Source organism: Rhamphochromis longiceps, linkage group LG6 (genome assembly GCF_057381845.1).
Source record: "Rhamphochromis longiceps isolate RC_006_pf linkage group LG6, R_longiceps_female_GT1.1, whole genome shotgun sequence".
NCBI lineage: Eukaryota > Metazoa > Chordata > Actinopteri > Cichliformes > Cichlidae > Rhamphochromis > Rhamphochromis longiceps.
The window spans coordinates 9,010,103-9,032,907 of record NC_140562.1 but is presented as its reverse complement, the minus strand read 5'-3'; the positions used below and the strand labels follow the sequence as shown (position 1 = coordinate 9,032,907).

Genomic DNA, 22,805 nt, shown 5'->3' with positions numbered 1-22,805 from the left:
TATCTCTGCCCTGCCTGTCGGGCTATTGTAGGAAGGAAAAATATATGTCAATGCTTTTGCATTCTTTCAGAAATGTAGCTGGGTAATTATGTCATTGGGTGAGCCACTGTCAATGTGTGACATATTGAAATCGCGTTTGAATTTGCGCTTGTTTTTTTGCTTTCACTTTGCAATCATGCGAACTGTGTATAGAGAGCGACAGCACTGATCTGTGAGTGATGATAATTTGTGCACCAATTCCTCTGACATCGTCTTATTAATCGTTAGCTTACTATGCAAACATGACAAGTGAAATCTCCCGCAGCTTAAACATGTGAGAGGTTGATCGCGCAGAGAATCGCTGAGCTTATGTGAGTGCGTGTGTAAAAGCATTTCAGTTCTGCTGAGCCAAATAAGACAGGTCAGGGTGAAGAAGTGACAGCCAAAGAAAAGCTTACCACAAAACGGAGAAGTTATGACAAATCAGACTATAAGGCAAAAAGAAAGTGCAGCTTTATGGTTTCATGGACAAAAGAATTTCTGTGGCTGCGATATGACGAGCTAAATAACCAGGGCTGCACATAAGTGGTCCGCAGGTGCGCATTCGCTGTCAAAATAAAAAACACGCACAAGGGTTAGGGTTAAATTTAAAAACTGTACTTTTGAGTTAAAATATATATATTTATAATTTTAATAAATGACAAATTAAAAATGCATGAACATTTTTTTTGTATCGAAAAAATATCGAACCGTGACACCAAAGTATCAAACCGAACCGTGAATTTTGTGTATCGTTTCACCCCTAATAAATAAATATATATATATATATATATATATATATATATATATATATATATATATATTAGTTTTTCTTCTTCCCTTTTCCATTCATCTCTTTTTTTAGGAACTGTTATGCAAGGAGATATCTTTTTAACCCTCTGAGTTTAAATACTCTTAGTTTGTAAAATCCTCATCTATAAAGAGGGAAGAAACCAGAATAGTTTTTGCCAGATATAACTTCCTGTTTGCAATTATGACAAAAATCAAAGAAAAGCAGATCTGCCAACTTCCACAAGTTTTATCATATCAGACCTTTTTTTTTTTTGCAGTAGTTACAGAGTAAAGTCTGAAGTGTGACAGGATTATTAGAAGGGAGAAAAAATAATCTCCAACACGAAATTGATATTTTTTAGATATTTCTCTCTTTTTCTCTTTGACTACTTGATACTTTCACTGCAACCATTTTTCATTAATAGTCTAGAAGCAACCTTCTTTTTGGGGGGCGCTAGTTCAGACCTCAGAAAACACTAAGGCCATAATGATGTCTTTAGCTGCAAGCATAATCCTTAAAGGTTGTCAACAATAGGCACTTCAGATTTCTGCAAACTAACCTGATGTAGGAGTGAGATGGTATGCTGACAGCTTGTTGTTAAACTATGTTTGACACGTTTTGTGTGTGGAGTCACTCGGTGCAGCGTTTAGTCCGCATATAAAGCAATTTGCTCGTCTCCGTGTTGCTGACGGTTGAAGATTGATGGCTAGTGGACAGTCTGGGCTCTGACTGTGAAGGTAAAGCTCTAATAAATATTTAGCACCCAATCAGTTGTGAGCCAGTGTTCTCCATCACCACATCGCCGCGTGTCTCTTTCTGTTTCCCCTTCAGAGGGTTTTAAATATTAAATATAGCATCTGTGGGTAGAATTTAGTGTTCAAAGAAATGGAAATGAACAAACCCAACATTCAGTATATCAACTTTAATATATCACTGTCCTGATTGTATAGCTGTCCTGATTTTCCATTCCAATTGTATGTCAGTACAAGGCAATGATCACTTTAGAGATGGTTGTCTGACTTTTCTGTTTTCATTAGTTGTTTTTTTTTTTCCACATAGATAACCCAGGCAACAACTGTGTGTCTAGTGTTGCTGTTGGCTGCTGACAGACAGACAAGCAGGCCTGCGAGGGGAAGCTTCTCCACCGAAGGACTGATGCAGACTAAGTCACAGTGAAAACGATCCACAATGAAATGTGCGTTTCACACTAATTAAAATTTACTATAATAAAGTCACCATTTCAATTAATGGTGACTTTATTAATGTTCAATTAAAAATTGTAAGTAGTGTTTTTCTTATTCATGCAGATTATCCTTTAATGATTTTTGACCTGTAAATCTAAACTCTTCCACCTTAGTGCTCTCCATTCTTTAGCGCGGCGCTCTATCAAGCTAGAGAGGGTTCAGCAATCAAGGCTAGATGGTGGGAAAAGTGTTTGCTGAAGCTAAAAAAGAAGGTTAAATCTTCACAATTGGAGCTGGATCCTTTCTTTTTATTACTTGTGCTAAGGTAATATTTTTAATGAGGATTCAAACTCAGTTGAACAATGTAATGGTTTCACTTTATGTCTCTATAGCTAAAAGTCAGCAGAATTAGAAACTATGGCCAGCAGAGCATATAATATGTTTGCATGCAACCCATGCATGGAGGATTTAGATGTGAGCAGTCCTGTCTCTTTAAAGTTTAAAACGGACCGACATGCTTCTTTGTTAGGGTTACTGACAGAATTCATTTGGACAAAAAAAATAAATTGTGCGGAGACTTTCTCATATAACTCGTTCTGTGTTGCCTTCATCACTTTCACGCACACGTTTACTCACAAGACAAATTCTGTATATATGACAACATGTCAAGGACCAAAGATCAGAGAACCGTCGGAGAGAGGGAGTGTGTGTGTCTGTGTATTAGTGTGTTTGACGGGGCTGGTGGTGGGAGAACATGACTCATTAGGTTCTTGAGCATCTTGAGCATCATACTGATGTCCATTCCCAGGTGTGTCATCTAATCCGAGTTTACAGTACACTGTACGTGGCCAGCATATGAAAAAGGTAGAAGGTACTTTACTTGATATTGCTGCTGCTTTACAATTTAGTGAAGCTTATGTGCCTCTCCACTGGGTGAGAAAACACCAAATTGATTTATTTTAAATAGTTGTGTCAAAAAACTGATGGGGCAGAGAGTAACTAGTAACGTTGTTGTTGTTTGTAGGTGTTTTGCACACAGCTAAGATATAAATAAGAAGATACCACAGGGCTGGTGTCTTGAATGTTGGATGCAGATAACCCTTTTGTGCTTCCAGGCTCTTTGATCCTGAAGAAATATGGATTTAGGCTCAACAACTTGTGAAAAATATAGACATGATTGCATGGTTCCTTGAGTTTCCTGTGTTTGCTTGCTGTGCTGTCCAGGGTTATTTTTCAGAAACTGGCTTTGAGCAACCTTACACGGAGGGAAAGGTGAGAGTCATGAAAGTCAGATATAAAGTTTAACGTGAAAGCTGAAGCATAAAATAAAAACTCATCTCAATGTGGCTTTACATAGAAACACTGTGTCCCCTACTGGACAGTGTAACAATAGGACATTTTCAATTTCAATTATTTCAGTTTTTAAATATCTGAAATCTTTTCTGCCTTCTGCCTCTGATGATCCAATCAGATTCCAGCTGATTTGTTCCTACTCTTGCTAACAATGGCACAGTTACTCGAGTCCTGATTGGTTGGTTCATGTGAAACGCAGCTTACGAGTCAAATACACAAGCCTGTGCCTTTTACTGTTTTCTAGGGGCAATTTGTCATTTTGTGTTATTAGTGAAACAACTGTAATTTTCACAGCTCTAAAGCATACTGTGGGCTATTAAGCAGAAGGTAGCAAATGCCTCTGGGGCACATTGTCGAATGTTTGTGAAAGTAGATTTGGAACACTTAGAATCTGGACACACAATAAAATGGTGGGCATTTTACTGTGTACGTACTACACACAAAGCAGCTGTTACATCCATCATTTGGTGAGATCGGTTAGAAAAGCAACACTGACAAGCAACATTTCTCACAGTTGTTTTGTGTTTCTGTATGAATTCAGTGTTTTAGTTCATTGCTACCATCTGCTTTAAGCCAAAGTGTTACAATACAATATTATTGATTATATTAACTATCTGTAATTTGCAGCTGGGTTAACTGTTACATATACAGTGGCTTGCAAAAGTATTCAGCCCCCTTGAACTTTCCCACATTTTGTCACATTACAGCCACAAACATTAATCAATTTTATTGGAATTCCACGTTAAAGACCAATAATGTGCAATAATAACAGTGTGCAATACACATACACTTCTTCTTTTTTTTATTACTAAGTTAATATACTGTGTTGTGTTGTTTGTGTTGCGTTGTGATGTGTCATATCGTGTCGTGTTGTGTTATATGTAGTGCCGACGTAGGGCAGTTTTTCAATCTCATTGTACTATTGTACTATGTATGACTGTGCAATGACAATAAAGAGTTATCTTATCTTATCTTAATACAAAGTGGTGTACACGTGAGAAGTGGAACAAAAATCCTACATGATTCCAAATATTTTTTTACAAATAAATAACTGCAAAGTGGGGTGTGCATAATTATTCAGCCCCCTTTGGTCTGAGTGCAGTCAGTTGCCCATAGACATTGCCTGATGAGTGCTAATGACTAAATAGAGTGCACTTGTGTGTAATCTAATGTCAGTACAAATACAGCTGCTCTGTGACAGCCTCAAAGGTTGTCTAAGAGAATATTAGGAGCAACAACACCATGAAGGGATAAAGTTATTGAGACATTTAAAGTAGGCTTAGGCTACACAAAGATTTCCCAAGCCTTGAACATCCCACGGAGCACTGTTCAAGCGATCATTCAGAAATGGAAGGAGTATGGCACAACTGTAAACCTACCAAGACAAGGCCGTCCACCTAAACTCACAGGCCGAACAAGGAGAGTGCAGATCAGAAATGCAGCCAAGAGGCCCATGGTGACTCTGGACGAGCTGCAGAGATCTACAGCTCAGGTGGGGGAATCTGTCCATAGGACAACTATTAGTCGTGCACTGCACAAAGTTGGCCTTTATGGAAGAATGGCAAGAAGAAAGCCATTGTTAACAGAAAACCATAAGAAGTCCCGTTTGCAGTTTGCCACAAGCCATGTGGGGGACACAGCAAACATGTGGAAGAAGGTGCTCTGGTCAGATGAGACCAACATGGAACTTTTTGGCTAAAATACAAAACGCTATGTGTGGCAGAAAACTAACACTGCACATCACTCTGAACACACCATCCCCACTGTCAAATATGGTGTATTCTGTATATCTGTATATTTTATATATTTTATTATTATTATTATTATTATTATATATATATATATATATATATATATATATATATATATATATATATATATATATATATATATATATATATATATTTTTTTTTTTTTTTTACTATTTAATTTGTAAAAATGTGTATACACACACACACACACACACACACGTAGGAAAATATTTAGTATACACATCCAGAAATGCATACACTATTTTAAATTGTACATATATTTATTAGTTTCAGGTTGGCCATTCTTGTATTTTGCTCGTTTGTGTTGTTGTGTTTGCACATCTCTGTTGCTTGTGGGGCTCGCACACAAGAATTTCACTCGCATGTGCTGTGCCAGTGTGCCTGCACATGTGATGTGACAATAAAAAAAAAAAAAAGTGATTTGAAAGTGATTTGAAAAAGTGGTGGTGGCAGCATCGTGCTCTGGGGGTGCTTCTCTCCAGCAGGACAACGACCCTGAACATAAAGCCAGGGCAACAATGGAGTGGTTTAAAACAAAACATATCCATGTGTTAGAATGGCCCAGTCAAAGTCCAGATCTAAATCCAATCGAGAATCTGTGGCAAGATCTGAAAACTGCTGTTCACAAACGCTGTCCATCTAATCTGACTGAGCTGGAGCTGTTTTGCAAAGAAGAATGGGCAAAGCTGGTAGAGACAGACCCTAAAAGACTGGCAGCTGTAATTGCAGCAAAAGGTGGTTCTACAAAGTATTGACTCAGGGGGCTGAATAATTACGCACACCCCACTTTGCAGTTATTTATTTGTAAAAAATGTTTGGAATCATGTTTGATGTTCGTTCCACTTCTCACATGTGCACCACTTTGTGTTGGTCTTTCACGTGGAATTCCAATAAAATTGATTCATGTTTGTGGCTGTAATGTGACAAAATGTGGGAAAATTCAAGGGGGGCGAATACTTTTGCAAGCCACGTATAATGAATCATGCAGCCTTTCTCCCCTGCCTGTCAGATGTGTTGCATCCAGATGCTCTAAGAGACCTAGCTTCGCCTCTCATTCCTCTCCCTTTCCTTTGTGCGATAGCCTCCTTTTCTCTGTGGGCTTGAATGGTTGTGTATTTGTGTTTGCCCGTCCTCTTTCCAGGTCTGTGGTAGTAAGGAGCTTGTGTGCCTCAGACCTGCTTATCAGGAAGTTGCTCCACATATGGCATCTCATCTTATTTTTGTGATTTTCCGTAATCATTATTGACCACTTATTTATGGTCCTTTACAACAGTTTTAAACGTCTTCCTGTGTTGTAATCGACACAAACTATTCAAATTCTATGTGGCTGTGCAGCTGTATGCTGAGGGAGGGCAGAAAAGTGCAGCTGTACTAGCTGGAAAGTAGAATAAATCAATTAGAAATCAATAACAAGTGTTAAATAAGGACAAATAACAAGGACATCCCATTTTAAGCCATTACTGTGTGATTTAGGAATTTATTGTATGAGCATGTTTAGGACGTATGGCGTCAGCACTGTAATTCCAGGACAATCAGGGAGACAGGGCGAGCTCCCTTTGATCTGTCTTGAATTTGAGCAGCATATTTCTAAAAAGCAGGAATGAGTGGAAGGACCTCTGAGGATCCACACATCAGTCATTAATCTGATGATGCAGTAGACTTCATGCTCTCATCTGTAGCGGGTGAGTGTGCACCTCAAAGACACTTGTACAGCATGCTGCTGATAGCCCTCTCTCCCGCTCACTCTGCAAGGCATCCAGTACTTACCTGCCTCTCTGCACAATATGTTAGACAAGTCCCTGGAGTAATGCACGGTCAAAGGGAAGATGGATGCGAGAGACAAAAGGAAACAGAGCTACTGCTAAATACTGAAGTACTAGCTAAAATATGCACAAGTGATTTTGTATTGTTGCAGCTTCTGTGTATTTTCAGTGTCTGTTTGTGTTGGCTCATTCTTATTAAAAAGGATAGGTTAACTGTTTTGTATTTGTCTCCTGTTGTATTAGCGTGTGGTCTAATTGCTGCACAGTTTCCCTTGTGGGATTAATAAAGTTCTATCTATCGGTGTTTTTGAGGTTACGCCTCTACAAACCTAGAAAACTCTGACTGAGACAGGTTTATATGTCTCTCACAAATATAAATTACTTTCTTCCCTGAAAAACACAATGGGCAAATTTCATCCACAGAAGAGTCACGATGTCGTAGAGAAGATAATTCTGGTTTAAAAAAAAACATGAAATGTGTTAAAAACACAGAAAACGATGAGAAATGTTCTTTTTCGCACATCTCTTCAATCATTTTTAATTCATTTTCTAAAAATCTTTCCTATCACTTTCTTAACACATGCTACCATCCTATGTAACACAATATTATTTCATATGCTGTAACAAAATCTCAGAAATGGATACTTTTACCGACATACCAATAATCTGATATAGCAACAGTCCTAAAAAGAAAAAAACACATATAGAGTAAGTCTAAGTGGCCTGAGATGTAGTCAAATCCTGCCAGAAAGCAGAGATGATCTTTTATCAGAAACAAATATTCATAAATGATTATTATTATTAGTGTTTTTACACTTGTTCTTGTGGAAAAAGGAACCTAAAATCCACTTTTTTCCTATATTTTCACTTTAACAAGTAAATGGTGCCAGTGCATCTCTGTGAGGAACAGCAGTCCTTGTATTAGATTTCTTACCCACACAATAGGCTGCCATTAAAAACCCAGCCGAGCCCGCTAAAACCTGGAAATCCTGCGCCTTGGTTTTATGGACAATCAGGCCGATCCGTGTGATCTGCAGAACAAGTTAAAAAAAAATAAACAGAAGGGGAAGAGGAAGTAAAAATCAGAATGGTTTCATTGTTATCACTCCTCTTTTTGCAGCAGGACTAATATCGGTTATAGTTTCTTAATCCCAGGGGAGGCTGTCACAAGAGACGACAAACCCAACATCTCACAGGGGTAAACAAATCGCTTGAATTGAGAGAAGCACAGTCTCTACACATGGTCGAGGTTTTTAGAGGAGGGGATCGCTGAAGATCCAAAACAGAAGGGGGAGGAGAAGGAGAGAGAGGGAAACAGACAAGTCCCAAGTGAGAATTAAAAAAGAGGAATGAACTTCAAAAGATGGGAAGCAGAAGGAGGCGGAGGATGGGAGAAGCTCATGAATAACTGATGAGCTCCCCATTTTGTTTCGCCTCTTTTAATTCTCTTTTGTCAATCCAGATATGAAGTGCAGAATCCAAATAACCTGAAGTGTTCAAAGGGAGCATTAGACAACTCTGTGGTTGCTCTGTGCATGAAGCTGAACGCTCCACAGGGAAAACCCACACCCTCCATCCGTGTTACCAAGAAGCTTCTATTTTTAACCAGAGACTGCCAATCAGTTTCTCCATATTATTAATTTCAAACAAGAGGACTGCAGTTGATCAGTCAGTCAGGCAGGCTGCAGGAGCCCCTGCTGGCCTCCTGAAGGCTCGGGCACTCTGGCTATTTAGAGGCAGGTCCTCAATGGAAAAGCAAAATTGCTGCAAGGCTGCAGTCTGCCCTAAAACACAGTCATTTTCTTTTCTTTTCTTTTAACCCTTCTTATTATTGTCATTAGCCTATGATCTAACACGAGGGCATGGGGAGATTTAACCCTCTGCAGTATGAGCTGTACAGGTGGCTGATCTGCTGGAGCTTTTGTTAAAGGTTCAGGTCTTACCTTATTAATGTCAGAAATCTCTATGCCTGTCACTTTGTTTGTTTTCCCCTAGCTTAACAACTGCTCATTGTTTATTCAGCTCATTTTGCTGGGGAACTTATTAAATGTGGTGCAGAGCTCAATGTTGTTTGGGTTCATATCCATGAATCTGATTGAAAATAACAGAAAAAAGTCTCTTTAATATAGTCAAAATAGTCATGCTTTTTCTATATTTTATTTGATAGAAATATCAACATGTAGAGATTTTCAGACGTTCTTCTGAGGAAAAAGAAAAAAAAAACTGTGTTCACAAGCTATTAGTCATGCCGACAGCATAGATGGCTTCTTTTAGCTGTTCAAAAGGGCAAATACTTTCACTTGCAAAATGTTTGAGAGTTTTCATGCACACACTGCTTTCTTCAATGTTTCAATCTGCTTTGAATCTGGGCTTCGAATCAGCCATTCCATAACCCTCAATTTACTTGCTTTGAGCCATTCCTTGGTGGTGTTTCTATTGTGCTCAGGATCGTTATGTGGTTGAAAGAGTGACTTCTGGTTCGACTTCAACTTTCACACAGATAACTTCACATTTTAGTAAGCGTCTTTGACAGAATGCATAATATATGCTTAAATCAGTGGCTACAAGCTGGCATGAGTTTCTTCTCATCCTCATAAAATCTGTTCCTGTCGATTAAACAGTTCTATCTTTAACAGTCCATTCAAAGCATATTGCTTGAAAAAGCCTCAGACTAGCAGAGCTTTGCTCTGATGTTCTTTTTGGATAGCAAAGACTTTTTCTGGTATGCTTCACACGCAGGTCAAACTTGTGCAGTCTCTTTCTGATTGCAGATATATGAACTTTGACATCTCTTCCAGTCGTTGCCTGCAGACGCCTTAACACAATTTGAAGGTTTCTGGAGATTTTTTTTTTTTTTTGCATCAAACACTCTACTCTTGGGCTGACTTTGCCGCTAATTTCATCTGAAAATTATGTCAATTGTAGATAATTTTATGCTTTATTTCAGATCATTCAGAAATCTTTTAAACCTGGGTCAGACTAAAAAATATCCATAGCCTTTTATTCTGAAGGCCTTCGAGCTCTCATAAGATCTGAACATGATGACAGAACAGCTTTCAATAACAAAGTCAAGATCATACATGTCAGATCTTTGAATGAAGCAGCTCACCCCATACCCTGTGCCGATTAACACTTGGCTCTTAATCTCATACCTGTGATTCTCACTGAATGGATTTACAGGTGTTATAAAAGCGCCCTTTTTCTGTTTTTTTATCAACATGGAAATGACTATGAAATATGAGGTCATATATTGTATATCAGCTTTATATGAAGACATTTTTTTAAACACAATCAAATATGTTCTTGGTCAGTTATGTAAAAAAATCAAATAAACTAATGTACTAGGATGTACTTATGTACTTTATGTATAAAAATGTTTTCAATTTATTTTGATATATATATATTGCAAACATTGGACTACTTTACAGCTCATTTTATAGCATTTTTTGATTTAACCTTTTATTATGAAATTAATTATGTTTCTTCTTTATAATGGGTGTAAAAAAAACTATGTATAGATATAGCCTATATATATGTGTAGTTTTAATGTCAGAGACCCTGATTGATATCTTTGATTACCTGGCATGGCAGATGCAAAAAGCCGCTTTATCAGAGGAAAGAGAAAAAGAAAGAAAAGAGAGTAATAGGAGTTAGGACAGATCAAGGGTTAATCTGGTACAAGTACATACTCCAGGGGTGTCAAACTCAAATACACAGTGGGCCAAAATTCAAAACTGGAACAAAGTCGCGGGCTAACGTTAATATTTATTGAAATATATTTATTTCTCTAGATATCAGAATGAATCTTTTCTTATGGACTTAAACATGTTTTGCTGAAAAACTGAATATGGAACAAGCAAAGCTTAATACTAAAAATATATATATATTAGCTGTATAATACCAGTAGGCCAGCTCTAATAGTAATTTGGTATGGCTTCGCGGACCAAATGTAATTAGGCTGCGGGCCAGAGTTTGACACCTATGAAATACTCAGTGAAGAGATCTTTAGGCTTAAAGGGGCTTCATAACAGAAAGCTAGCTTTATGTTTACTCCATCAGTAAGACTTATCTGCTTGTTAACCAACTTAGCATCATCATACAGCCACAGCATACCACAGGAATACATCTCTGAGGTTCTTTCAATTTTGCATTGGCTTATAAAATAGAAATTCAATTCAATTCTATCTTCTTTTTTTTTTTTATACAGCACCAAATCACAACAACAGTCACCTCAAGGCACTTTATATCGTAAGGTAGACCCTACAATAATACATACAGGGAGAAACCCAACAATCAAATGACCCCCTATGAGCAAGCACTTTGGCGACAGTGGGAAGGAAAAACTCCCTTTTAACATGAAGAAACCTCAGGCAGAACCAGGCTCAGGGAGGGGCGGGGCCATCTGCTGGGACCAGTTGGGGTGAGAGAAAATACTGCTAGCATTAGCCATGTTGCTAACTATTGATAGGTACTTGTCAAAGCCTGAAAATAATTTGTGGTCTAACAAACTAAAGAAGAAACAGCCACAATCAAATACTGATGTCTAAATTTTGTTTCCAAAAGAAAAAGAAGAGTATAAAAGTTAAGCACACCAAGTGATGCGCCCATGTGCAGCAAGAAGGATGTAGAACGAATAGAAAATACTGAAAATACTCATGTAAACGGAGAACACAATCATGGATACAGTAGAACCCCGACTTACGAAATTAATTCGTAAGTTGAAAATTTTCGTAAGCTGAAGCACCCATCGTGCCTTTTGAGTGAACGATAGGCTATAGGCTAATTTCTAACTGCAACAACAATACGTCGTTCAAGTGGAACAGCGAAGCGCAAGTACGAAAGCCAAGGGGGTTGTCACATGATTCGGAAGGCATTCTGGGCATTGTAGGCATTCTGGGCTCAGCCAATCAGAGCCAGAGGATTTTGTTACACGGGCATTTTGCCGTAACACGGGCAGAAATATTGCCGTTAAGTCCCTTCGTAACTTGAATTTTTCGTTAAATGGGGTTCCACTGTACTTCTTTCAAACCCCATCTTTGTAAAATAAGGACTGTAAGAACGTAATATGTACAGAAAGATTAAGGCATCGAAAGATTGAATTTTAATAATACCTATAGGTGGTAAACATAGCTGTGTGTTCTGTGTCCATCGTTACAACGTAGATTTGCCACTAAAGCACAATTCATGTCAAGTTGAAGTTATCGCTTATCTGCGTCAGTTATATACATTTAAACAAAGAAGAGCTTTTTTTAAAATTTAAATTTTTACTCTTTTTTTCTTTCTTTAACGGTATCAGATTCATCTCAAGCTAAGAAGCTACTTCCTATCCCGAAGTGCACCCCCTTTGATTTATCAGCAATCACATGGTCACAAGGACTCAAGCAACTTTGATTGAATTTTAATGTAGAAACTTTGTGACTATCATCAGCTTTAAAGTTAAAGCTGTTGACGGTTCTATCTTAAATGTATTAAAAAAAACCATTAAACCCTCATCACATCCAGTTGTTACTTTTCTGACAGTACATAGTTTGAATTTCAGTGACAGCATGGCAAGATTCCATTTCAATCCATTAAACGTTTTTATAACTACAGATGAAAAGATTTGTTACGTCTCATTATGTCTTATTTGAGTGTCCATGGCTTCTTAAGACGTGACTTTAATTGCCTCCAACTCTCTCTTACTGGGATAAATAATAATATTGTTGTTTTAATTACTCCACTTAGAGGAGATAATTGTTTGGACTGCGCAGACAGGTTTGTCGTGCCAAGATAGCAATGACATCATACTGCTCAGTAGATTCACACATTTTGCGTACACAGGAGACACACAGACTCTTAGTAAAACACCCACTGTGTAGGCAGAAGGAATCAGATTAAAGAAGATGAAGTAAGATGAAATGAAACCTTAATAATGCCAGTGAGGGGATATGTGAAAGCAGTCAATAACTTAAGTACATGACAAGAATAACAGAAACTCTTCGAAAGAGTCGAGTGCCTTTTCAAACATTTAAATCAGATTTCAGATTGGCAATCAGGAAAGACTGTGAAATGTCTTAAGCAGGATTGAATTGGGCATCTGTGACTGAACAAACAAGCTACTAAACTACTAGATGTACTGAAACCTCGGGTTTTACCTTCAACATATTGTATTTATTTTCTTCCATCCTTCTCAGATCTGCTGTCAGTCATCAGCATCACTACATCTGCTTGAAAATGCAATTGCTGCAATCAAGCTGCTTCTAAAATAGAACTGAAAGAAAGTAATTAAAGAGCAATGATTTTATTCACTAATGACATCTCCAGGCCAAGTCTAAGAGCGCCTTTGAAGTAATACTTCACTCTAAAGGTTTGTTTGTGTTACGAAACACTTACTGCCAGTATGTTTATGTAGAAATCTTGGATACTTGTGCTTTATTTATTAGTTTACATAGTTTCGAGTTTCTGCTACTTACACTAGCATACACTATTGTTATAACAAATATACAGGACTGCTTTCTTCCATTTGTGCAATATCTCTGAAATTCTGTCTATCCTGTCTCAGAGTGACACTGAAAAACTAGTTCATGCATTTATTACTTCTCAATCCTCATGTGAATGCAGTGTTAAAATCCTGCTTTTTCCAACTGAGGCAACTGTCAAAGGTCAAGTCTCTTCTAGCCAAACTCAACCTTGAAACATTAATACATGAGTTTATAGCTTCTCGTCTCGATTACAATTTTAGACCCATCAGAGATGATTGTGCAGTGACTCAAATTTCCATTATAAATCCCTCCACATCAGTCAAGTGGACACACCTTTTGGGGGGGGGGGGGGGGGGGGGGGGGTTGGGAGAAACTGTCCCCTCCCTGTAAACCCTGGTCAAATTCTCTTTGAACACAAAATACAGAGGTTTAATGAGCTGAAACAATCTGTGCCAAATAACAAGAGCTGGCTCATGCATGCTCAGCAAATGTGTTTGTCTCTCAAGTTCTAAAAAATCTTTCTCCAACTTGTCTGCTTCCCTGAATCTGACCCATCACCCCTTGTTTTCTGTGTTTGTCCTCATCACGCCTACAACTGAGCAGGGCTGCTCTGTACTTGAACTACACCCACACTCCAGTCTCCCAGCGAGTGGACAAACATGTTATTTCCCAAATCAGAAATCCATTTGCAACTTCTTGCAAACACTTCCCACACAGACAAAACGGTATTAAGAGCTCGACAAGAGCAAACTGTCCTTTTTTTTCCCAGACGCGTAACCCTGCAATCAACCCTGCGGGATAAAACTACACACGCTTTAGTTTTAGGTTCTTCAGGAGTCTCCACTCTTTTCTCTTCTCTTTGCAGCAGTTAGATTACTGAAAAACAACAGGAACACCGTGCGCTGTCTGATTGCATAGTTGCACAAAATGCAAACTTTTTTCCACTTTGTTTGATTTTTCTGTCCAGATAAAATGCAGAGGATGGAAAAGAAAAACAAAAGTCAGATTAGTGCTGGTGAGGTCACTGGGGTTTAGGTGGTGTGGCTTACATCCTTTTCGACTGGAAATCACGACACTAGTTCTTTTGAAAGAAGCTTTTCTCCTCGCCAGTTTCACTCACTTTCCTGGCCAGGTAAAACGTGGCCTGGCTAAATCAATTTTATTCCCGACTTTTCAGAGTCTCATCTCATGAGATGTTGTCTGGTTCCGTCAGTTTATTATCAAGTATAATCTTGTAAAAGGAATTCAAATCAAATTACATGGAGATCTGTGGCTCTGCTAGATCAAGCAGCGTTGGAGTGGCTGCTTGACATACGCAGAGATACTGTTTCACTTGCATTGCGCTGATCGATTTCTTCATGACTCACAGACTACATTGAGAGAAAAAAAGAAGAAAAGCTTAAGTTTAAGTGTTTCTTACATCTCCCCCACTGTCTTTAACACCTAGGATGTTTGGGTGCTGAGAAAGCTCCACCACAGCGTCCAGTGGCAGCTCCAGCCCCGTGTTTGCCGGCACGCTGTAGAGAACCACCGGCACCGGGCTGCTGTCCGCCAGCTGCAATAGAGAAAAAACAGAGGTGAGACCTCAAATAAAACACCTGTTGAAGGTTCCCAAACTTTCCCTGTCTTTTCTTCATTTACAGTGACTCGGATCAGGCTCAGACTATAAGAAGACAAATCCTGGTGGCCTGGCTGGCTGACATTCAACTATGTGCAACTATTAAAACTGCGATGGGCAAATAATGATCGCGAATCGTGGAAGCAACAGTGAGCAGGTACTGCAGTCAGAACTGCAGACCACCACACATAATCAATTAAACATTGTCTAGAGTGCAGTGTTGATACAGCTTCTGCCATGTTTGCATGCATGGAAAGATTCCTGAAAATGAAAACAGCTGGCTCTAATTATTCTGTGATAATCAGCACAGGTCCGATCACAAGTCTGAGGGTGAAAAACAAAGACACTTTATTCCTTGTTATCAAACTCCGGTTGGACTAGCAGCAAAATGAAAGAACACTCACACTAAAACTTCCTCCCACGTGGTGCTCATTTAATCTTCTTCTTTCATTATCTTCTAAAAACACTTTTTGTACTCGTAAATCTAACTGACGTCGAGCTCAGCAAAGCGTAGATAATATATATATATAATGCAATATTTAAACCCAAAGGGCCGTACTGCTTTGTTGTAATAAACAGACATGCTTTACTTGAGAAGTGGAGAAATATTATTCTAATAGATTTTTTTAAACACAGAAGCTCCTCATAGAGAATTCTTAGAGTAACTCTGAAATCTGCATAATTTTCAGAATTAATAAGCACACACATTTATATAGTTGTTTTGACACACATGATCACATGGAAATATAATGAATTTTTGTTTTTGTATTCATCTCTGTTGCATCTTTTACCCTCCTCTGAGAGTGCTGCGGCACCTCGCTTTGGGAAGCACTGATTGTTCATCCTTTTTTTTTTAAAACACCAAATCAAGGCCTAACCCCAAATTTGCGTGGCACTCTGTTTTCGTGTGTTTGCGCTGACCTTTGTGAAGTGATGGATCAGTGCCCGGCTGTCCATCTTCCCCTTGTAGAAGCAGGGTGTTACCACAAGCACAGCGTCGGCTCCGGCTGCTGCCATCTTCTGCGTGAGCTGGATCGTGGCTCTGGTGGCTGAACAGGAAAAGGAGGAAAGGAAACAACTTCAACACAGACTTTCACTTTTGACTAATTTAATCAAGCAGAATCGCTAGATTCATGAACCTCCTCTGTGCTCTGCAATAGTTACATTTACATTATATTACCCCACCCCTCAGTCCACAGAATAATTGTCTGGCACGAAACTGGTCCATGACACAAAAAGCTCGGGGAGCACTGGAATAACCTGTTTTGTCTTTGCTTGCAGTATTTTATAGAAGCTTGACTGGGACAGTTCACGTAGTAAATGTGCCTGCAGAGTGTAACTGTAACATCTGATGTAAACACTGATTAGCCACAGCTGACAAACCACCTGCCAAATATCGCTTAGTTTACCCCTCTTGGCACCAAACCAGTGAAGGTATGAACGTGAGATCTCTGAGGATGTCCTGAGGCACTTGGATCCTGCGCATGCTTTGGGTCCTGTGGGTTGCAGGGTTCCTTGAGTCACTCCTGAGCAAACTGTCCCAGCCCATCGTACAGTAACCCCAGCTTTAATGTTGTTATGTTTGTATGTTACATTGTTTAATGTTGTGGCTGATCATATGTGAAGTAAGTGATGGAAAAAAGAAACCAGGAAGTTTTTACACAAGGAACGTAGGAAGGCTATGGAAGTAGAAGTTAATGCAGACTCTCGTCTCTCTGAGTGTTTATTATACGTTACAGAATGAACAGCCTATCAAACTCTTACAGACTCCATTTGACTCCAATTATCAGTCCATCAAGACCGGTGACACTGCTGCCTCTATAATAAGCTTCGAATCGCAGTCATTAAAATCCAGAATGGAAAACATAATGAGTCAATTTAAACTTTTAGCACTCGTCGTACAAAACTCTGTATTATTCACAAAATATTTCACTTGTACCGTTTCTTCTCCCTGAACGTGCGCAGATCAGAATGAAATTACACTCGATTAACAAAAAAAAATTTCTACATGTTTTTTTTATCATTTTGTGCCTTTCACAAAGAGCGTTTTCTGCAAAAATAATTAACTCTATTCTCTTAGAAGAGGTCAGAGTTTAACTAGTTTAACAATTTTTTTAATGTTTTCCATTATAAATGCTACAATTTTCCATTTCAGTGGTCGCGATGCATTTGAGGGGCTTTGTTCACTGTATAAGCAAAGTTTGGAGAAGATAACCACACAGTGCGATCATTCTCTGTAATGAGCTTCAGTTCAGTGTCACTAATTGTTTTCTAAAAATGAAACTTCTTTTAACTGAATTGTGAATTATTTTAACAAAACATGAAGCTGGCTAATTATTGTGTTTACTTAATATTGTTTATCACTGAACCCTCCACTGTAAAGTTAAAGCCTGAGCTCAAAGAAGCTGAGAGACTTACATTCACAGCCTGATCCAGCTATCAGCAGCCTTCCCGCCGGCAGTGATTGTTTGACCGTCCTCACCACCTCCACCCGCTCCTCCACCGTCAGATAAGGATACTCACCATTGGAGCCCTGAACCACCAGGCCTGTAACAAGAAAACACATGATTTTTTATACTTGAGGTGTTTTTTGGGGGAAGGGGTTAGCTCTGTAAAGAAGCTTATATGATCTCAAAATGTATCAGCCATTTCTAGATGACCCACAGCTCCCTAAAAAACCCTAAAAATGTCAGACTTTTAACTGTGTTTGTCAGACTTTACACCCTTCTCATTTACAAAGACATTTGAAATCCTGCATACTTCAACAAAGTAAAAAAATAAACTGTTGTTAATATTCCTTTAAATAACAGAAAAGTTCCTCTTTTCTCCTAAGTTCACTAATCCACACAGAACTGTGTCTATAAAACAGTTTCAGAATTATGTTCCCTGATGTAAAACTGGGACAATTTTGAGTACCTCGTCATCTCCAAACATATTATTATAAAAACACTTCGGGAATGTTGAGAAATGTCTGGGACAACACTGAAAATGAATACTCGACCCCGTGATCTCTGGGGCCTCATTAAAAACATTCTGTCATGGAAGTCACTGCACGGGCCCAGGAACACTTCCAGAAATCACGCGTGCACAGTTTGCTGTTCCATCCACAAATGGAGATTAAAGCTCAATCATGCAAAGAAGAACCCACATGTGAGCATGATCCAGAAACACAGCCGTATTCTCTCTGAGTCAGAGCTAATTTAAAAAGGACTGAGGCAAGGTTAAAACAACAAAGTATTCGGTGGTCACACGAATCAAAATTCTTTTTGGAAAACACGGATGCCACATCCTCTGCACTAAAGAAGAGCGGGACCATGAGGCTTATTATCTGTGCTCAGTTCAAAAGCCTGAATCTCTGAAGGTTTGGGAATGCATCAGCGCTTATGGAATTCACAGCTTGCACTTCTGAAAAGACGCCATCCCTGCTGAAAGGCATGTCAGAATCAGAAACTTTATTGTCATTGTCATGAGAACAACGAAATTAAGAATGGTCCCCGATCATTGCATCATCATGTACAGGTTTTAGAGCAACACATGCTCCCATCCACATGAAGAAGGCCTTGCATATTTCAGCAATACAATGCTAAACAGCATACTGCAGCACCACAGCACGGCTGGGTGCTGACGTGCCCTGCCTGCAGTCCACACTTTCCACCGATTGAAAACATTTGGCATGAAATGAAAAATATGACAAAGAAGACCCCAGATTGTGGTTCTGCCAGAATCTTCTATCAGCCAAGAATGTGACAACATTCGCCTGCAAAATTTGAGCAGCTGCTCTCCTCAGCTGGCCGACATCTACAGACGGTAGTTAAAAGCAGAGTGGATGCTACGCAGCGGTAAACAGGGCCACGTGCCCACTTTTTTTTAGATGTTCAAATTCATCAAATTCAAGATGAGTTCATATTTTTCTTAAACTGGTATATTTTCTCAGTTTAAACACTTTGTTTTCTGTGTTGTATGTGAATAAAATATACGTTTATTTATTTTATTAAGAAAATCATCCAGCTATTATTTACATTTTACAAACTAATCCAACTTTTTTCTGGAATTGGGGTTGTATCCTCTCTTTCCTCTGTGCCAACATTAGAGCGAGCAGCCTCTTGTCTTATTGCCCAAGTAATAACTGACATGTAGGGCAGATAGAGAAGCTCTCGGCTTCTGTCTGTCAGACATAATATCAGTATTATATTATATATTATATTATATAAAAAACATAATATCAGTATTATATTATATATTATATATTATAATATATAATATTATATAAAAAACATAATATCAGTATTATATTATATATTATATAATATTATATAAAAAACATAATATCAGTATTATATATATAATATTATATAAAAAACATAATATCAGTATTATGTGTAGGTTTGCTATTTGCCAATTTCATTATAATTAATTATCATTTAATTATTGATAAAATAAATGTTCTGGTCAATGAAGAATAATCATGTAGAACGATCATTTAGTGAACAACAGTAACATGTTGTGGAAGCAGAAGTGCAAATATTTCCTGCTGTGGACGGAAAGTAAAACTCAGGAGCAGGTAACGAGCACCAGGGGGCGACAAATCCAAATCAGGCCCTTTACGTTTTTGCCTCAGTGCTGAACTTTGTCCTGTGTGTCTCGTCCCTAAGCAAATACAGACATTATCCATGGATGTCAGACTGCGGCGCATGCAGCAGTGCAAACAGTATGCAGCTGGTGTTTTACGCTCCAAGCTCAACTATGGCTTCATAATGTTCTGAGCTGTGTAAATAAAATCGACCTTATGCGCATCAATGACCTCTTTGTTATTCACACAACTGTTTTTGATAACTTTGACTTTTGCGTGCCTCGGGCCTGACCTTTAAATGGGATCTTGGCGTATTTCTGCAGGTTTTCCTCCAGTTTCTGATAGTCTACATCCTCCTTGGCGGTGAACGGGGTGGCAATAGGCGGATAAATCCCGCTGAGGTCCAGCCTGGCAGCTGTTGTGTGGCTCTGGGTTCGTTTCCATGCTCTGTGGTGAGCTACCCTGCACAGGTAGTTCAGACTTCTCCAAGCCCGGACGCACTGCATTTGTAATTCGGACACAGAGTGACTGGGGTGCTCGCTGGCGGTGTGCTGGGACTCTGTGCAGCTGCTGCAACCGAGAACAGTTAATCACTAACCTGCTTCTTCAAATATTGACCACAAATAAGTAATTTCTAAATCCCCAATCTCAACCCTAAACACCTCTATCTCACAACAGTGGGACACCTAAATTGCGTAAAACGGTTTTGTGATAATTTTACAACAACGTCCACATGACTGAAACCATTAACTACTTTAGAATCAGTTTTAAAAGAACGGTAACACGATTTACATGGACTCTCGCGGAAGTTCAATACACAGCCACTGATCCACAGCTCAGCCCAGGATCAATAAGGGATCATCAACCACAAGCAAGTTTTGAAATAAACGCAAAAGGGTAATTACGACCGATCATGTTGTGGCCAAGAAAATAAATAAACAAATAAATTAAAGTAAATTTAAAAAAAAAGAAAAAAAATAATAGTCTTTTAAACTTTTATTTCAATATTTCTTGTGGAAGGCTGACAGTTGTGGCCTGTGTAATCCCTTTAGTATGATGCATAAGAGGGGAAACATAAACATGCTTACAGAAAGATGCTTATTTGATACTTTTACCGAAACTGGGATTTAGATGTTTTTGTCAAACATTAACTGGTTAAAACTGACAATCGTTTAATAACCATAAATGAACAAAAAAAAGCACAATAGACTCAAATCCAGTTTCTCCTCTCTCCAAAATCACTGCTTGATGTATTAATTAAGCAATCATAAAAAATAAGCACATCTCAACAGAGGTCATTATAGTTCACTAAAACTAAATTCAAAACTAAAACTGGAAGTGGAAAAAAACACGTTAGTTAATTACAATAAAAAAAATCATTTAAAAAAACTCCTAAAAACAATTGAAAGGAAAACTAACTAAAATAAAATCAAAATACAGTTATATTTGGTTTATTTTAATTAGAACTTGCCTCAATACGCTTTGGTGGACGTGCTTATTGAGTTTCTACGAGACTCTGTGAGTCAGCTGCCTTCAGAAAGTTATTTGTTTTTATTGTAATACCTGTACTGATTTTCACAATTATTGCCACCGATGTATGTAATAAAAAAAACGAACTAAAATGAAAATGAAACACGTGAAAACATAAAGGAAAATCCACTCTGGAAACCAACTGAAACTAAACAGAATTAAAAACAAAAAGTCGAAATGAAATAATAAAGAGAAGCGGAAAATACAAAACTGTAATAAGACTGATCCTGACATTCGCTCTTCTATTGTTGAACATTTCCAGTCAGCAAACGTCACACAACAGACAAATAAAAAGTAACAAGAGGAACCATTGGGGCATTTTTATGGACTGTATATTAATCGCTATAGCAAAGCTTATATGAGATGCCACTCAAAGTGATCTGATTCAGCTTTGAGCGACGCAGATCCGACACGTTACTGTCTGTGCTGGTGGATGTGACGAATACCCCCAGATTCTGATAGCCTTTACACTTCTGCCACCTTGTGGAAAAAACAACTTATTACGTTCAATTTACAAAATTGACCAAATCATAACATTCTCTGCGGTTCTTTCCATTAATTACCTTTGATTTATACCAGATGGTATAAACATGCTGTCTAGATGCTCCCAGTTAACTGAAACTACAGAGTGAATCTTGGAGTGGACAAAAAAGACCCCCTTTAAAATGAAAAAGAAAAAAAAATGAAGCCAAAATGCAGACACAGTGTGAGAAAATCTGTGTCTGCCCTTACTGCTTCCATGGAAAGAAGGACAATAAGTATCAGCCAGGTGCAGAAGGTTCATTCAGCTATGTGTTAACATGATGTCTGGGAGGAAAGACATTAGCAATGATTAGACAACCAGTTGTTGCCGCCATTCAATCTCAGAAGGTCATCCAACCAATTTGAAGTCCATCATTCTAGTGAGAGAGGTTATTCAAACACTAAAAACAGGATGGGATGTGCCTGCAAACTGGCCCCAGTGTCAGACCATGCAGTGGTCAGAGAAATTACAACAACAACAAAATAGCTGCATTATTTACTCTGTATTTCTCAGTTATCATGTTTAATATTAAAGTTCATGACATTACAGGTAAAGAGACTGAATTAGTTTGGCTTGTTTGAAAGAGAGGTCTCGTCTCTCTAAATAGAAAATCACTCAGTTTAGGTTTGAACAAACCACTAGACTAGTGAAAAATCTCTATTTTAGTCTCAGTGGTCCTTTTGGACCACTGAGACTAAAATAGAGATTTTTCATTGTAAGGCACAAACACACAACACATCTACAGTCAAGCACAATGGAGGAAGGTTGATGATTTGGCTTGTTTTGAAGCCACAGGACGTGGGGACCTTGCAGTCACTGAGTTGACTATGAACTTGTGTCAAAGTATTCTAGAGTCATATGTGAGGCCATCTGTCCAACTGACTCAGGGTTTATGTTATGGACTGTTTTTATCAGGTGGGATTATATTCTAAGTTGGGTTATACTCTCTGAGTGGTTTATGTTTGATTTTCTTGTACTTTTGTGTTCTCGTTTGATCATTTAGTTTTCTGTTAGCTTCTTAGTCATTCTTTCATCATGTTTAGTGTGTTTCTGTTTGCCTTCAACCTCACGTGTCCTTTCATCTGTTTCCCTGTCATGTCTCTTGTTTCCTGTTTTATTTTGATAGTCATTTGTCCTGTATTCAGGGTATTCAGTTTTGCATCCTCACTGTCTTGTTATGTCTAATTAGTCCCCGCCTGTTTCCCATCCCCTGCTTGTCC

General features: G+C 38.5%; 1 protein-coding gene across 2 annotated transcripts in view; it reads right to left on the bottom strand.

The window, feature by feature from the left end:
* The window catches only part of hoga1 (4-hydroxy-2-oxoglutarate aldolase 1), a 30,295-nt gene extending 9,899 nt beyond the window's left edge, over positions 1-20,396 (bottom strand). Inside the window, exons 1-6 of one of the 2 annotated variants that reach the window (XM_085409169.1) lie at positions 20,325-20,396; positions 19,825-20,102; positions 17,381-17,509; positions 15,884-16,011; positions 14,765-14,899; positions 7,818-7,914 (exon numbers count right to left, since the gene is read on the bottom strand). In XM_085409169.1, coding sequence (XP_085265295.1) covers positions 7,818-7,914; positions 14,765-14,899; positions 15,884-16,011; positions 17,381-17,509; positions 19,825-20,038 — 703 coding nt within the window. In that variant the 5' untranslated portion in view covers positions 20,039-20,102; positions 20,325-20,396. Of the gene's footprint in view, positions 1-7,817; positions 7,915-14,764; positions 14,900-15,883; positions 16,012-17,380; positions 17,510-19,824 lie in introns of both variants that reach the window. The other variant, XM_085409168.1, reaches the window with a different exon arrangement.
* Between the last annotated feature and the right edge of the window lie 2,409 nt (positions 20,397-22,805).